We start from the raw sequence: 18,860 nt of genomic DNA, 5'->3' as shown, positions 1-18,860 counted from the left end.
GCTCGTCACTGCGTTTAAATACACCTCCCCAGAACGTAGGTGACCATGCGCACTTCAGTGGCCACAAAACGAAGTTTTGCTATTGAATTGCTGTACCGTTAATATGTATAAGCAGAAAAAAAGGAGAGCACACGATCGTTTTGAAGCATACCAAGTCTTCTTTTACATTGTAATTGAATACACCACGTCATAATGCGCTGCCGGTAACAAGTTTTAAATGTCGAAATATTTTAAATGGAGGCCCACCGAACACTCCATAAACCACGCAAAAAGTACATTATCAAGTGTTTTTTCATTAAAATACCCATAAAGCATTTTATTTCATGAAAGTTCTTTACATCAAATACGAAAATTGAGTACTTTAAAATGGCTGCAAGCGTACTGTGTAGCGGATGCGCCCAGGCAGGGCCAGCTACTGCCACCAATATACATGGCTTACAGCATGTTCCGTTTCCACGCTTCAGCGGGAGAGGTGCTGGTTAGCACGCACTAACCAGAGAACTCGTTCAGTTTCTGCCGGTCATTTGGACAAGAGTGCAGATATGATGCTGTGCGTGGTTCGGCGAGGAGTGGCGAGTCCATGTGCCCGCAACAAGCGGCGTTTCTTATCGCTCTATAAGGATACTAGGAGCAGCAGCAGGGCGACCTGGGTCCTACCAGCAGGATATCCCACAGGCATACAGGTTTACAACAGCCTGACCAGGACTAAAGAGCCCCTCGTACTTGCTCGCCCAGGAGTGGCCACCTGGTTAGATTTTAATATTGTGTTTTGGTTACACTGATAAGATGACGAACTGTCCAGCTCGAGACACGTTCTTGTTATGTTGGTTGCATATTTGTATTCACATTATTTAAATTTGCGGGGAGAAGATGTGGTCTCACGGCTAGAGTGCCGACCTTGGAGCTGGGAAATAAACGTTCGAGCCTCGGGGTCGATTCCACAACCTGTGATTCTGGGCAAATCTCTTAATCTGCCTATCAACAAAATGAATGTGTTTTTGTATAACGTAACTGGTGCACATGTAAAGCGCTATAAAAATCTGCACAAAAAAAAATTCTCCAAAGAGATTTTGCTTTAGGAAGAGGGTCGTTGTATATGTAATACAAATACGGCAGCAGCAGTCCAAAAGCTTCCAAATTTTCAGACTGCTTTAGTGTGAAATTTTCATTGTTTCAGTGCACTTATTAGCGACATTGCACTGGCAAATGTGTGCCACTTAAAATAATAACTTCTATATACACAGTGCCTTGTGTGGACTGTAAATACACAAGTCAGTGTTTACCACTGCACCGCACCAATCAGTATTCAGTTTTGTTACTTTTTTATGTTTTCATCTGCCAGCGTTTCAAAAAAATCTTTTTGCACAGCCTTAGTGCTCTCTTTTCTATGAATGTGGTAAAATGTGAAAATTGCTGTACACGATTGCCACAAAATATACAATTTAATTGTCCTTCAATGCCACATAACTCCTCCCTCCATTGCTGCGTTAGTACTCTCTACAATGAGGTGAATCCTGAAACTCTTATTGGATTATGTAGCAACTGTGGCAATTCAGGTGGGAAAGCAAGGGAATGCAGCAGCCGTGGATGCAGATACATTCAGTGGGCCTTCGTGTATCTCTGCGATGCTATGGCAAAGGTGGACCATACCCTTTGTAAAAGCTCCCCCCCACCCAACTATACTACGTTAACCCAAGGGGTTTGATTAAAACAGCAGCCTTATTATTCCATTATTTTCATCTTGAATAGTTTTTTTTTTTTGCGTCTGGACACATCCGGAAGTGACACTCTATAAAATCATTAATCAATCAATCAAAACTATACTTTAAACATTTGATTGCAGGCATGCTGGGGTGGGTAATGCTAGGTCCATTGTAACTACAGTGTATTGTTTGTCCCTAGAGAAATGAAGTCATTTGACCTACAAGCCAGGAAAGCTGATAGTTAAAATAATATAATATTGTTTTTTTTATTGTGCTACAGAGCGCACTATTCTGGTATTAACAAACAGTATGCAGTAGTTTGTCCGAAATCCACACCAGTTGTTTGTTTATTAGTTAAAATACATCCTGAGGTTTGTGTGTTAGCTAAGTTCCTTCATCTATTGCCAGGTTTTTTACTCTCAAAAGTTTATAATACTCCAAACACTGTACATAATTTTTGTAGCCCAATATTTCAACTGACTGCAACGTTTGTCAAGTGAGTGCAAGGTTCCCCACAAAGCAGTGCACATCCTAAATCTTGTTAAAATGTAGCATTTGTTGACTGCTGTTAATCAAATAATTATATCAATAAGTAAGTACATCTAAGGGCACGCCATCTTTAAGTATCAACACAAAAGGAAACTAATAAATCATATTGTATCCATAGCTGCTACATACATACTGTTAATGGTAACATCATATGTCCTGTCACCTGCGTTTATTAGCTTAATTTGTTATGTGATCTGGCTTGTTGGCAGAGATTAGTTGGATTTCTAAACACTTTTGGTGTCTTTTGCCAAATCTACATGAAATATGCCAGCATCTTGGTACGGCCAGCTAAGGTTCTGTATCTCAAATTTCAGGAAGCTTGGTCGGTGGTGGCATAGTTGAAGGTAATATAAATGTAGCACTTTTCATTTAATTTCCTTCAGTAATGTTTCCTGCTGGATCAGAAACTGCTGTACAGGGATTTGACAAATGTAATAATTTGATGTCTGTCATTGCATTGCTGTGCAAAAAACATTTTGTGTAGACAATTTACCACAGCTGAAATCAGTATTTAAAATCCTGCCTTATTGAGGGTAGTATAATGAATTAAAAACTCAGCGACATTAAACGTTGCTACTCAACTTAAAAAAATATAGAAATTATTCGGATACAGTTCTTATGCTGCTGACAATAAACATTCCTTTAAAATAAAAACGGAGTTTGTCCAACTCTAGGCATATCAGTATTGTTAACTGGTCCACACCGCATAATCAATGTAATCAGCCAGGTACTGCAGTTTCACTACACTTGACAGAATTAAAATGGAAGCCTGTCTTTCCTTCTTAAGGAAACCTTTGCCCATTTCTTCAAGACCTCTCAAATCTTTTTCAATTCCCATGTCTTCTGTCGTAGGGGTTAATTAAAACTTTTCTACCAGCCTACTAAGGAACTATTGGCTGAATACTTGCCATTATTCTTCATTACTCTCAGTCCTACTTGTCCTTGTCCCAGGCATCACAACTGTGTCAAGAGTTTGACATGGCTTGGTATTATAGGAAGTGCTGAGGGCATGCTAATCCTTAAATAGCTTTTGGCCTTGGTGGGTGTGGTTATGGGCTAGTATGTCCTGTTTTTGTTTCCTTTCCTTAGGTGGATGGAAAGAACCTCATTAAGGGCCTTATGTAGGTAGCCTAACATTTACCACTTCATAAATACCGAATTTTACCGATTCGGTATTTATGAAGTGGTAAATGCTATGTAGGTAATCAGTCGGTAAAAATTACCGAATCGGAATCGGTCGGTAATTTAGAATCGGTATTTACCGATTCGGTAATGGTAACTGGCTTCACATTGATTCCTATGGGCCAGGAGGCCCATAGGAATCAATGGGAAGCCAGTTACCATTACCGATTCGGTAAATACCGATTCGGTAATGGGGGGAGCACAATCAAGGGTGGCAGGGTGTCACAGTGACACCCTGTTGCACCCCTGATTCCTGCATGTGTGCACATGTGGCACACATACATGCCCTAAGGGCATGTATGTCTGCCACATTGCACACTTCTAAGTGCCAAAAACTGCTTTTTCTAAGCCATTCGTCATTTACCACCAACTTTTAGTTGGTGGTAAATAACGAATCCACACAACACCCACACACTCCCCCTACATCTCATTTCAGGATTCGGTATTTACCGAATCGGTAAAATTACCGAACGATTCGGTAAATTACCGAATCCTGAAATGTCCCCCCTACATACCAAAAGCCTGAATACCGGTCGGTAACGGGATTTTTACCGAAAATCGGCCGTTACCGACCGGTATTGGGCTTCCTACATATGGCCCTAAGTGATGACTGGTGCAAGGACGAGAGACGTAGAGGTAATGCCTGCTTCCACCTGCCATGCTTTCACCCCTTTCTTTCAGACGACAGGCCCGATTCCTCTGCCGCCATTGATTTCTTGAGGCCAGAAAGACGGCAGAGGCAGTGACACTACAGAGCAGGTGGCACCTCTTTGTTCACCAGAATTGTCTGAGGTAATTTTTTACCTCCTGTGCAGACTCATGACAGTTAGGAAAAAAGGTCATGGGGAGGGTTAAGGGAAATAGATTTCTTGAAAAATAAAACGAGGCGAGACTGCTTTGACATATAGAGTTAATCCTGTTCCTCTCTGGAAAAGTTTACCTTAATTAGAACACTTTACATACATTGAACCCCCTGTCTCTCTGCACACCATTACTGTCTCATTCTGGCAGGTGATTTTAACTTTTGTTTTTAACCAGGTACAGCTGTGGCCCAACAGTTTATGATCACGCACACCTTGGCCATGCTTGGTAAGTTTTTCTATGTTTAAAAAAAATAAATATATATAGGAACGTGATTGATTTGTTAAAAATGAGAAGTATAATTGCAACATATCTGTTAGTCTTAGAGTGCTAATTATTTAGAAATTGCAGGCATACAAAAAGAGCTAATGAAGAAGTCTTTAAAAATCCATCTTTTTGTGAAAAGAACTTTGAAAGGTGTTGCAGTATGAATTTGAGGATGCTGAGTAGCAAATTCAAGATTTAGAAATCAACTACCCAGTCTTCACTTGTTTGAGCTATGTCAGAACCCCTTTCAGAGGGCCACCGGGCACACAGGTGCTACTGGGCCCAACCGTGGTGGTGAGGCCTTTTACTCCTGATGTTTCGGGTCCAGACCTACTACAGCTCCTGCTCAACTGGGCCAAGTATCCTTTCTGCACTTGAATCTCAGTGGTAGCTGTGGTTGAGTAGTCAAGGCTCCATTGGAAGGAGGGGATGTAGATACAGGTCAGTGAACACGACTCGTAACCCAAAGTGCATACAGTACGAACAATAAATCAATGTCCAGCTAAATACTTGCTTTTATAAGAGAAAGTACTATTTCTAACTCTACGCATCCAGTGAAGTACGACATTCAGAAGCAACACCACAGTCCCCCTTAAGGCCTGAGCTGTATTAGGTGTTAAATCTCTGTCCCACCCTCCTTTGTGCAACCTGTACAGGGTCATTCCCCATTCTCCAGTGGCCTCATCAGGAAATGCAAACTATTACCCAAGAGTTTTCTCTTCTGACCCTTTAGGAACTTGGACTATAGTGTCTATGGCGCTGCAGCATCATTAGCAGCGAGTTCCCCTGGGGCCTAACTGGCTGAGCTCACGTTTTACTGCTCTCGCAGCACAAAAGAGTTCGATGATGCAGCGGGCACTTTCAAATGTGCCCCCGCGAGTCCTACTCAGTTCAAAGAAGTTGGGCCGCTCGCTGCGGCACTTGACGGCACATACATTCAGTCCTGAGCGGTGCTGCCTGAGATCTCCCAGATGAAGGAGCAGCACCATGCTTGCAAACACAAAAGTACTTGCTCAGAGGCATTGGGGGAGAATCCTTTCTTCAGCTCCTGAGTGAAGCCAGCGAGGGTGCAACGCTGTCCACAGCGTCTCTGGCAGTCCTCAATGGTGAGTTGGCGGCAGTTCCCTCACAGTCTGGTCCAATGCACGGATAGTAGCCCTAATCTCACTTTGGAGTGGTGGCCCAAATCATTTGGCAATATTGGTACCGGCAGCCCCTGCTGGCATACACAGTTGCTACGGTACAGGGTTATCCAGGCGCAGGTTCTCCCAGCACATGCTCCCCGGCCCAGACCATCACAAGTCTTGGCTCTCCTTGAAGCGGTAACTTTACCGGTGGTTCCCTCTGGCATTTCAGGTCACCACAGGGCGGCGGGATGGGCGAAGCAAGACCTGCATGTCGCTCAACACACGGCTCACTCTACAGCAAGCTTCACCTGGCATATGGGGGTCACAGAAAACAATTTTTCACGTGAGCGATGGCCCGATTGGTGCTCAGCCGAATCCTCACACAGCGAGTCCTCACAGTGGGGCTCCCCACTGGATCTTGCTTCCTCCAACGCTCTCCTCTTTCTCTCAGGGCACAGTGGTCTTATCAAGCAGGCAAGCGGTGCTCCAGGATTCAGGGCAGGTGATCTTTGTTTCCCTGGGTGATGTCCTTTCACCCCACTGGGCAACTAGCAGACCTTGGCACCAAGGTCTGGTCACAGACAGAAGTCTTGCAGAGCTTACCCTTCTCACACAGCCCGTCTGGCTGCTTGACACATGACACATTTTTGGGGACTCAACCTCCCCTTCTTGTAGTCCTTTTCCAGACACCAGGGTCTGGTTCTTTGAAGTTTTATGTTGGAGTTATGCTTTTTTAAAGTGGGCATTCTTCATCTTCCATCACGAAAAAGTCTGCCACAGCAGGGATGACTCCATAGTCGATTGTCCACAATACAATTCATTTAGAGTGACCAGAGTTCACACCTTGATGTCACACAGTAATATGTGCATTAAAAGGTTACTCACATACTTTCAGCCTTATTATTTATAATTCTCTTATCAGCCCCATCTCCCTTCATGGGATCTGTTCAGGCCCCTTCCATGTGAAATATCACTGAACCAAAGAGCAGTCTTTTGAAATGTAAAGGGAGCCACTTCCTTTTCCCCCTAGCGAGTCCACACCCAGCTCATAGGAATTCAGCAATACACAAATCTATCTGGGGGGATTCCTCTCCTAATTTCTTTACCAGGCAGACCAGGGCTTCCCAAAATGGAACCCAGGGTCCTCCATACAATGTACCATTGGAGGCACACTCACTCATTGTACTTTCACAGCACACTCTCAGCCCAGCACTGTCTTCCATGTATATTGTATCTTTACATGTACCCATGCATCCAGCACACACACTAGCCTTCCAAAACTATGAGGGTTGTGCATTGAGCGCCCCTCCCTGTCCAACAAAACTGCAATCCTTGAGACAGGCCTATGTCATGGTACACACGTAGAATCCATGTTCGCCTGTGACAAAAAATCAGCCTTAGGGATCCAGACAACAGTACAGTTGAGCAATCAGGGCAGCTGTACACATCTTTTCCAGAGGAGTTATCCAACCCAATAAGCTGTATTGTACTCTAATGCTACCTGTAATACACTGAATCTTCTCTTTAAGGGCTGACTTACGAGAAACCTGATAAGGATTGCATACAATGAGAAACAATAATGAACAAAAAAACAAATGAAGTTACTGACTGAAGAAGCCCAATCAGACCGAAACCAGTCCTGAATTGTTTGTGTTCTGGTTCAGAGAAGACCTGACTTGGCAGTTTGGGCTTAACTGCTCCCGTTGGAGCAGGATAAAGACTGATTTGCACATGGCTCGGTCTAATCTGAGGTAGCATGGTGGGCAAAAGAATGATGGGTTGGAATGCTACCCGAGCAATTGCCAGTTGTTAGACAAATTACAAGCACTCCTACCATCACTTTTTCTGTGTTAGATGCAACACTTTAAGTGGCCATGGGTATGTATGCCCAGACGTGGGACCCTTGATCATTGTGCCTCTGGAACCCAGCTGCATCCGACTAAAGATGCTTGATCAGCCAAAATTGCTCTTGAATTGCTTATGTTCTGGTTCAGAGAGAATCTGGCTTGGCAGTTTGGGTTGGACTGTTCCTATTATAGCAAGACTAATTTTCCAATGGCTGGGCCTAGTCTGAGGTGGCATGGTGAGCAAAAGAACAATGGTTTGGAATGCTACCCAAGCGATTGCCAGTGGTTAGACAAATTGCAAATATCACCTTTTGTGAGTTTGGCAGAAAAAGCGTAATCAACTTTTTTATATTGTATTTCTTAGTAGCAATATAAAACTGATACGTTTGGTTTTGTACTTCACAATGTGTTCGTTGCACTGCAAAGTACAATGTTGTCTTTTTTTCTCATATAAAATGTTTTCTCCACAGCTTTTGTCTAACAGTGTTGTATAACCCAAAGAAATGCCCACGTCAATACTATATATTTCCTGTCACCACCATTAAATGTGGTTAATATTTGGTAAACTGTCCCCAAGTTGTGTGTACAGTGAAATGGGTTGCATGCAGCCACATTGCCTGTTTGGCATACTTTTTCAAAGATTTTTAGGTCGAGCCTAGAACAGCGCATGTGCTGTTGCTCGACTTTTAGTAAAGGGGATCTCGAAAGTGCTACCCAGGCATTTGCTGGCTGGCTACAAGCTTGAGTGCGCGTGCACGTGCGGCCATCCGCCTTTCCTTTGTTGTCATGGGTAATTAAGCGCCTCTCTCCGGGCACCCTTTCATGTCGTCGCTCATTACCTCTTCTGCCCACCCCCGCCCTTGTCTGAGCTTACTTCATGTAGCACAGTCTTCGCCTATCTCTACCTGCTCTCCCAGCCCTTACTTTCCTCCAACCGCCCGCTCAATCTCTATCTGGCTTTTGGTATAATCGCGGCACCCGTGCTTTACTTTTAATGTTGTTAGTAAAACGCGGGTGCCGCGATTATACCAAAAGTAAAGAAATAGAAAAAAAATCTATTTCTTTACTTTTGCTACAATCACGGCACCCGCGCTTTACATTTAACATTAAAAGTAAAGCGTCAGTGCCGCGATGCTTGTTCCTCATCCTACTGGGGATTTTCCCTGTGCCTCATATGGCTGGTCCACTCTTGGCTGGTGCTACACAACTCTTCATCCCTTGGGGCGCCTTTTTTCTCTTCTGGTCAACGTTTCACGAGTCATAGAAACATTTACAGTAGTCTACTCGAGAGAACTCTGAATAGATCTAGAAATGTCAACGTTTGAAAGTTGCAGCGCGTGCCACCCACTGGCTTCCACTTTTCACAAAAATAGATGTTAATGGTGGTCTAAAGCCACTTCCGAAGCTAATGGCTGCCTACTGTTCCCAGCGGCCGCTCAAAGGCTGGAAAATAGCCAGCCCAGTGGCCAGGGCAATACATTTCACAACATTTATCGGTAACTATGAGAACAGCTGCACATGAATACTAGGGTGTTCGCAGAAGCAGGTTTGGCTCCGAGCCAGACGATAACCCCTGGTTCCAGTTTAAAATAAGGATCCGCTTTGCTTTTATTTTCTGCTGGTGGGTGTCTGTCCGTCTCGAGTCTGTCCCATGCCGTCTGGGCACCTTTATTATGGTCTGTGCAGCCCAGACTGTCATAAAGCTTTGCAGCATAATCCCGCCCTTGTGTCTCAATGCACGGATCCTATCGATTACTGAGACTGTATCCGGCGCGTTTCGAATGTCAACCAATGAACACCAACCATGGTCAATGCACAGTTAAAGATAGAGCTGACGGCTTAGTAGATTCATGCAAATTTTATATTAAATACAGACACATAAATTCAGTGTGTGTCGTTGCAGTTCATATTTTAGTGAAGAGATTATTATTCTGCGCATGTTCGCGTGCGCATCATATTATTTTCCTTCTCTAATTGATTCTAGGACACTAACATGGCGCTCCACTTAAATCACACTGTGAAAACAAAGCGACTACACTGAAATATTTAGGCATGGGGTTGATTTTAATGTCCTCTAATGCATTGCCGTGAAGCGCCCTTTTGTTTGTAAAAGCCTCTTCGCGTTTATCTGCTCCTTCTATTTCACTCTATACAACACTTTCACAAAGGAGCTCTGAAGACATTTCTGTCAGCGCTGCACAAGCATTGGCATAGCCAATAGGTCTCGCATTTGGGACCTTATAAGTATTTAGTTATGCAGCACAATATCCTTGGTGCAACAACAACTGTTGCATGGCAAAACCCTTATAAGGTCCCAAAGGCGAGACCTATTGGCTATGCCAATGCTTGTTACCTTATGATTAGTGTTCTTTTTATTCTCATGAGAAGCTATGATAAGGAAACCTCAATTGGAATTGTATTTTAATTTTTATACATAGCTCTTGTATTACCTCGTCATGACATCAATACAGCACTGTATTGCTTCTCCCTCCCAAATAATAGAAAACATCACCCCAACACGGAGGCACACACAATTCAAAGTAATTAAAACACCTGAAAAGGGATTTCACTCTCATAAAATGAGGCACATCAAAAGACAGTTTTCAGAATAAAGCATGGGGTTTTATTTGTGCAACACTCTAACAGAAAGGTTTTTCGCGATGTTAAATGAAAACAACATTTAAATGTATATGTATTTATATGTGTAAGATAATAATACTTGACGTCCCCTGCAAGAAATCAGAAAGATATATACACTAAGTACATTAGATAATTATAACCACTGGAGACCTGAATCTGCACACACACACTCACACATCACAATGCCAATAATCAAACAAAAATACATCACAGAACGCTCTTTCTCTGCATTCTTTCCAACTCTGCTGGAGGAGACCTTGACAGCGAGGCAGAAGCTTCGACTAGGACCCTTAAAACAAGTTCCCTGTGACGACACGTCTGCTCCACAGCGAGCTCCCATCTAGGCACCAAGATTTCCTGCCTTTAATACCTTTTACTCAACATGAGGAGAAGGTTCTAGAAACCTCGCCCCCTTTATTCTGTTAGTAAAACCGAGCTGACCGTACTGCTCTGTGTCTTGGTCAAGACAGTAGCTAGCCAGGCCACTGTATTTTGACTCCGAAACAGAGCTGTACATTCCACACATTTCTCAGGCAACAGCAATCCCTGCTCTGAAAGGTACCAAGCACGCATCCCACACATTATCTCAGTGAAGCTGATGAAAGTCTCCAAAAGTACAGAAAACAACCTTGAACATGAATAGCCCAAACAACTTGAGTAGTCTGGGGGCCTGCCTGTGTGTGCAAAGCTCAAGCTAGACAGAGTCAGAATTAAAGATGACATGAGGGCATTTCAAAGCCAATAGTAAGAACTTCATAAAACCTCCCAATGTACAACACAATGCACATTTGTGCACCAGTACCTATAGCACTACACACTTAATCTCCCAATGTACAACATAATGCACATTTGAGCACCACTGCATATAACATTATACTGCGAGACTGAGAAGTATATTTCACACCTCTCTCTCATGTTTTCAAATGCAAATCCCACACGATCTGTTCCTGGCAAGGCTGTAAAAAGCAAACACTCCCAGTCTGAAACTACAAGGAGATCAGAAAGAAATCTTCAAGGAAAAGTGCACATGCCGGAAAAATGATGTTGTACATTCAAGAAAACACCTAAAGTCAATTAAAGACAATGGTAGTCAAAGGTCATCGTGATGTCCCAATACATGGGAGTGCCTCTGGAACTACATTTACACTGTGGAAAGTTTAACACTCACCATAATTACACACTTTACGGTACAACACAGAATGACAGATTTTATTACAAGACACGGAGGCTCCTATTATGCAGTCTTTTCTTACTTTAATTTTAACAGCAGCCAAGCAAGCACTACGTTTTCCAGAAAAATGAAGAAAACACAACAGTATGACATCACACCGATTGGATGTATAGCAACCCAATAATTATGTTGACTGCAAACAAGTCCTCTTTTCTTGCTGCTCACAGTCAAGGTAAGTACTTTCTTTCCCTGTCAGAATAGTCTGTGTATGATATAGACTTGTACTTGAAACCAAGTATAACAGTCATAACATACTGTTATACTTGGTTTCACTGTGTTGCGTGTGTCTTGAGCACGCTCTGTAGCTCCTGCTTCCCGTAACGGTCATTCTTACAGTTCGAGAGGATTCTCCTGTCAGCTGTTTTGCTGTGAGCGGCGGTATTGCGTTTGCCTCAGACGTCCTGTGGTCCTTCTATTGTTACGGTCGCTTCCTTTTTTTCTTCCTGGAGTTTGCTCCTTGCTTTGTTTTACTTCTCACGGACCTTCCTCATTCGGTCCGTTTCCCTGGTGTGGCATTCTTTGCCTTTCTCCACCCCTAAATTCGGTGAGTCTGCCTTCGGCAACTCCCCCTTTTTTCTTTTATACATGCCCCTTGCTCTAGTTGCTTTGTTAGCCCTTTATTTACAGGTTTTTCTCTTTCCTTAGGATTGAAATAATTATTTGGCAATTTTATCATGTCTGAGGTGGAGGACACCCAACAATTTAACCATAATTTAAAGTCTTTCATTAAAGACTGTCAAACAGGCTGTTTCAGTCTCTATGTGATATGTTTCTAAGCCTCTTCATCTAAAATGCTAGCTTCATCTAACAAAGGCTCCTCTGTTAATAATGGGAAACGTGCTGCGACATTTGGGTCCTGTAAGGGCGTTTCAATAAAACTTCGTCCTCCCACCGAGAGGTTTCAAAATCGGGCCTTCCCTCCCCCCCCCCCTTATTATTTCCCATTTAACCCCTTCGCCATGGCAGGAATTCCGCCGCGGCGCTGGGGGTGGTTTGGGGGCAGTTGCGGTGCCGCTGTGCTCGTGACGAAACCACTCTGTCACGAGTCACGGGTGTGCTGTGCTCATGACGGAGTGGTTCCGTCACGACTCCGCCCACTGCGCTAATCGCCCGCACAGGCGGGGAATTAGCGCCGCGTGGGCGGAGCGGCCGCCAACGGCCGCAGCATGACGGAACCACTCCGTCATGAGCACAGCGCACCCGTGGCTCATGACGGAGTGGTTCCATCATGAGCACGGAACGGGTTAAGAGACACTGATGTTTTGTACCGAGTTTGGCAAGGATTCAAATAAGTGAGTTGATAGAGTCCGGTCTAACTGCAAGGAAAGTATGTCAGATTTGGTGGGCCCTCTCACCAGAATACTTGGCCGAGGAGGCCAAGATGGAGGGTACTCTTTTTGATCCTGATACCCTTTCCAGTTGGGCCCAGAGGTTTATTTGGATTTTGGGTAATGCCAATGCACATATTTATTTAGAAAGAAGAAAAAGCCTGTTATTAAAGATTGACCCTAAACAGTTTTTTCTGGCATCTAAAGAAGAAGGTCCCTCTGCCAAAGGACTGTTATTTGGTGACTCGTTTATGAAAGAGCTAGGCAAATATGTCTCTACCCTTGCCACCATGGATAAGATTCAGACGTCCCTTAAGAAGATTTTTTCCCCTTGGGTTTTCTCGGGCCGGCAAAAGTCGGAGCCGTTTTGCCACCCGCTCCTCCAACAGAGGCTCCTTTAACCAGCAAGGCCAATCCAACCATTATTAAGGAAACCAGTCTGTTCTACACCCACCGTACCAAAGGTTACCGGTCTAGAGGCTACAGGAATAAAGGAGAGCAATATTCTGCAAGTGCTTCCAATTCTGGCCTTCTTCCGGTAGGAGGCAGACCGGCTTTATTTCTCAATGCATGGCTTTCTCTTTTCACAGATCCATGGGTAATCCAGTCAGTTCAGGCGTACCTCATAGAGTTTTACCAAACTGCGGTTCAACATCATCTCCCTCTTCCTCTTCAAGTCTCCCAAGAGCAAAACAGCCTCATAGGGAATGACATTCAGTGTCTTCTCTCCATACAGTCTGTAGGAGAGATTTCCTCCGGCATCCCTCAGCACCATTTTTCTTGTTCAAGAAAAGAACAAGAACTTTAGTTCAGTCCTCAATCGAGAAAATGTCAACAATTTTGTAGTGTACCATCATTTCAAGATTGAGACCATATTATGTCTCAAAAATATTCTCATTCAAGACGATTGGTTGGTCAGAATGGATCTTCAGGACGCTTATCTTACTGTCCCTATTCATCCTTCTCACAGGAAATATCTCCAGTTTCAATGGGAAAATAATTTTTATCATTACAAAGTTCTTCTCTTCGACCTGCCTTCTGCCCTTTGGTGTGTCACCAAAATTCACAGGCCGGTGATAGCTGTTCTCAGAGCTCATAGTGTTCTTCTGATCATTTATCTCAACAATATTCTCATCATGGCCCAGGACAAGAATCTTCTTTTGACTCATCTACATCTTTGTCAAAAATCTCCTGTTTCGTTTAGACTTTCTGGTAAACTTACAGAAGTTGGTCCTGCTCCCGTCTCAGCAGTTGGAATTTCGCGGTTTCCTGATCAAAACTTCCCGCTCTATTCTTCCGCTTCCACCACAAAAGGTATCTCTTATAAAAAAAAAAGGAAATCCGTAATTCCCTAACTCTTCCTTACTTTATCCTCAGGACTTTGGCCCGATTGGTAGGCCTTCTGGCCTCCTCTATTCAAGCTATCTTTCTGGGTCCTCTTCATTATCTGGCCCTTCAACGTGTAAAAATTCGGCATCTTCGCAAAGGTCTTACCAACCCCGATCCCATTTCCTTCGATCAAGAATCCAAAGAAGAGCTTCTTTGGTGGCTTCAACATCTAGACGCCTGGAATGGGAGAACCACTTTCTCTGTTGCCCCAGATCTTGTATTAGAATCCGACGCAAGTCGGACAGGTTGGGGTGCAAGATATGTTCAGTTCTCGACTGGAGGTGTATGCTCTCTGAAGGAGTTCTTCTTGAATATCACCACTATAGAGATGCCTGCAGGTTCATTTGCCATCCAGTCATATACCAACAAAAGAGTAAGTTGCCTGCGACCAAACTCCAAACCGCACTGGGGAAAACTCTGACCCTCACGCCTCGGGTGGGCCTACTGAACATATGGGAGGCTACAGACCTCACGGAAATAGAGCAACAGATGGTGACGCTAGGCTTCACCCTGGTTAAGTGAGAAATAGCGCGCCATTGGGGGGCTGTAGGGGTGCCATCCATACGCACATGGATACAGGAATTGGACAAATGTATGATAGCTGAAAAGGAAGTCTTCATTATTCGGGGGTGCCCTAGGAAGTGGGAAAGGAAGTGGAAAGCGTGGAATAGGTACAGAGGGTCCCTATGTACATACCCACTTGTGGATTTGGCAATGAGACGGAAGGAACTTAAGGAAATGTTGAACCACGTCATGTAATTTATTGTATGCTATTCAGTAAAGTGTTTTATGTTGCTGCTGCTGAAGTAAAACCCTGTATGTGCAACAAATAAAATCAATAAAATGTTAATTTATAAAAGAGTAAGTTGCACCATCCTTCTTCGCATGGACAATCTGACTGCGGTCTGATATATCAATCACCTTGGAGGCGCAAGATCTAAGGTTCTGGCAGATCTTGCAAAAAATCTTTGGGATTGCTGTAGTCAACACAATCTTTCAGTGCAAACTGTTTACTTTCCAGGGAAGTTAAATGTAGTGGGAGACTGGTACTCCAGACATCTGCAGTGCAGGATTCGATTGACTGGTGGTTGCACCCTTCAGTGTTCAATCTGAATGTCAATAGATCTCTTTGCTTCTCGCCTCAACACTCATCCTTTTTCAGTTCGAGACCAGATTCTCAGGACTTGGCTATAGATTCCTTTCTCCAGTCTTGGCCTCAGATGACTCTGTGCTTTTCCTCCTTTTCTTCTTATTGCAAGAGTTCTGACTCAGGCTCGCAGACAGCAATCTTCTCTAGTTCTAATAACTCAATTTTGGCAAGTCCAACCCTAGTACCTCACTCTGTTGGAAATAGCTTCAGATTTTCCAGTCTGGCTTCCTCCTTTTTCCTATATACTGCTCAATCCTCTAGGTTATCCACACAACATGATTGTAGATCTCTGATTCTGATCGCATGGAAGATTTTGGGTCATCTTAGAGAACCCTAGGAATTTTGGAAAAGGCTATCCGACTCATACAACAGTCATGGGATCCTGGAACCTCACTGATTTACAAATCTGCCTGGATTGCCTGGTGTAGCTGGTGTATGAACAGGAATGCAGATCCCTTTTCAGCCAATGTCATGTTAATTGTCAATTTCTTTGCTTCCCTAGCCTCTCAGGGTAAATTGTACCACACATACAGATCGGCTATTAAAGCCAAACATCATCAAGTGGATGGCAGGCCCATTGGCAACCATTCCTTAATTTGTCATCTCTTTAAGAGAGTAAGGTATGTTAAACCTCCTGTTCCCAAGTACAATACTATGTGGGATGTCAATTTGGTGCTTAAATTGTTTATTTCATGGCAAGATTATGTTTCTCTATCTCTCAAACAACTTTCTGCCAAGCTTACTATGCTTTTCTGTCTGATCTCTTTGAAACGTGTTTCTGATGTGAAAGCTTTGGATGTGTCTTATTTTCATTCTTCTTCTCTTGGTGTCTCATTTCAAGTTCACTGACGCACTAAAACTAAATTACCTTCTATTCATTATTCAATTTTTCCTTCTCATTCCAAATTGTGTGTTGGAAACTGTTTAAAAAGGTATGTGTCTCATACTGCAGATTTGAGATCTCGTGCCGCTTCTCAATTACTTATTTCCTTTAAAAAAAACATAAATCTGTTTCTTACCCCACTGTTACTCGCTGAGTCAAGTGGAGTTTGTCCCTGTCGGGAATTAACATTGAATCTTTTTGCGCCCATTCAGCTAGAGGATGGAAATAACGATCTGGAGACTGGAACCATTAGTCAAGAATGACAAGGTTTATTTCAAGATACAAGGAAGAACACTTCAGCCACAGCTCACCTGACTCAAGTCCTCACAGTCCCAATCCAGGCGCTCAACCTCGAATTACCACAACCCTAACGTTCCAGGAGCATCATTGGCCCTCCGACAATGGGTGGGGAGGAACCAACAGCGAACGATGGGAAAGCAACAGGAGTAAGAGGACGTTCCCCCACGGTGGGAGATAGCACACATCCCCCTCTTATACAATACAAGCACTTCAAGGGGAAAATATGAAAACGGGGAGGAAGGAAAAAGAAAGATATTCACTTTTGATAATACAATTCAACAAGAAGAATAAACATGGTGTATTGCAGTGTGACAAAGTAAGGAACGAAAGTTCAAATTGAGTTCACTACAAAATCTTTTAGAAATAGTGGAGGACATACTCTCCTCCGCCTAGACATATTGGGATCTCTGACCTGCTCTGTGTCAAGTGCAGTGTGAGCCCCAGTCCTGTCATCTCCACTGACCTCCGGAATAAGACTCTTTTTTCTTTTGGATCGGAATATCTTACAACTCTTCCCACATTCCAAATCCTCCCATCATGAGTCTTTATTGCATTCTTGAACAGTTTCACAATTCTCATGGGCTCTGTGAAACCCGATCACTTTGCCCTGCCTGTGGGTGCCCTAACCGTAACCAGATCACCCACTTCAAACCGAGTGTTTTTGACCCCATGTGTTCTGTAATAACATATTTTTCTTTCAGCTGAGAGTCTCAGTTCCCTTTGTTTATGTGGTTTGTCCTTAGTGAAGTTCAACCAACCCATGTACCACTTCATCCAACTTGGTACCAGCCTAGAGTTAGATTCCCTAGCTTTCATAAGCTGGAGCGGTGTAACATTAGTGGTTTGATGTGGAGTCAAATGATACTCTTCTAATCTACCCCATTGGCCGTTTGTATAGAACTGGGCAACCCCTCCCTAAGGAATACTTCTAGTATGAAACCAATTGAGGTCTTTGTGCTGGTATCCAAGACAAATTTAAGCTCAGGACAACGGGAGAAAAGATCTACTAACACTATTATGTAGGGTGATTGTTTCTCTCCTATCAAGGGACCTTTAATATCTAGGGCTATATCCACCTACGGGTGGTGGTCTACAATGCATGGGTGGTGTGTGTATTTTAAGTATTTTATCACTAGAGGAGCAAGGTATGCATTCCTGTATCTTCCTCTCAATGTCTAAGTTCGTTTTGGGCCACCAAAAATCCAATCTAGTCGCTGCTTGGTCTTTGTGATTCCAAGATGACCCTCATGAACTTAGTCGATCAGCCTGTCTCTTATGACTTTGGGTGGGATACGTTTTGTACCCTGGAAAAGACACCCATCTACAACGGACAGTTCCTCTCTCACCATCCAATGAGGCTTGAGCATCTCATCATGTCTGTCCTGGCTTGCCTACCCCTCTTGTGTTTTACCAGAAACCCTCTGTAAAAGTGGGTCATTTCTCAACTATTTTTTCCACTGTGTTTCTTCTACTGCTCCTTGAGTTATGGCACAGACACTGTTATCATGTAATTCCACCTCCGCCTCTTCCTGTGAGTTGTCATCAACTCCCTCCTCCTGCGGGTTCCCTACGAGACGTGTGAGACAATCTGGACATACTCCACCCCAAATGTATAATGCTACAGCCTCACCACCCACCTCCTGATCCTACTACAGATGGAGTGAAGACCGTTCTTAGTAAATACCTCAACAAGTGGCATGGTAATTATTTTCAGCCTGACGTAACTAACGAGAGGCGAATGCAGTAGTCTCTTCACTCTTCTCCCCCTCCTGTGTCATAACTTCTACTAAGCCTACTGAGCTTGCATCAGTAGTTATCACTTTTCGCCTGCCTGGAATGAACGCCTTAAGATTGGGTGCCCTTGCTAATGCTGTCTTCAAATTCCCTTTGACACTCCTCCCACCATTCAAACTGTACCCCGTTTTTAGAAGGCAGCGAATGTGGTATGTTCGCTTGGCAAAGTTGTTGAAAAACTTGCTATAAAACTCAAGCATTCCCATAAACGACTTGATCTCTTCCTTGTTAGTAGGAGGTGTCATGTTCACAATGGTGTTCTGTTTTGGGTAGTATCCCTTCTGCTGTAATCCTATATCTTAGAAACTATTTCTGAGCAACCTATCCTACACTTTTCCCGCCTCACCTTAAGGCCTTGCTCCTGGAATCTTTGCAAAACAGTCTTTGGTAATGTTGAACATGATCTTCCCCAAATATTAAAACATCATCTTGGTAGCAGAATACACCTGCAATTCCCTGCAGCTTATTTGTCATGATCCTCTGGAATACCACAGCAGCTGAGACGAGCCCGAATGGCATATGTTTTTAACTTGTATGCACCCATGGTCTTGATAAACGCTGTAAGTTCCTGATACTCCGAATTAATTTTGACTTGATAATATGCGGATG

General features: G+C 43.5%; 1 protein-coding gene across 1 annotated transcript in view; it reads left to right on the top strand.

Annotated features, from left to right (window-relative positions):
- Positions 1–396: 396 nt before the first annotated feature.
- CARS2 (cysteinyl-tRNA synthetase 2, mitochondrial) overlaps positions 397–18,860 on the top strand; it is a 442,315-nt gene continuing 423,851 nt past the window's right edge. The window contains exons 1-2 of the mRNA XM_085622177.1: positions 397–748; positions 4,473–4,523. Of these exons, the coding sequence (XP_085478303.1) occupies positions 543–748; positions 4,473–4,523 (257 nt within the window). The 5' untranslated portion in view covers positions 397–542. The remainder of the gene's footprint in view (positions 749–4,472; positions 4,524–18,860) is intronic.

This window comes from Triturus cristatus, chromosome 8, assembly GCF_964204655.1.
Source record: "Triturus cristatus chromosome 8, aTriCri1.1, whole genome shotgun sequence".
Taxonomy (NCBI): domain Eukaryota; kingdom Metazoa; phylum Chordata; class Amphibia; order Caudata; family Salamandridae; genus Triturus; species Triturus cristatus.
Note: the sequence above shows the minus strand (reverse complement) of the source record. Positions and strands in the feature narration are given on the sequence as shown.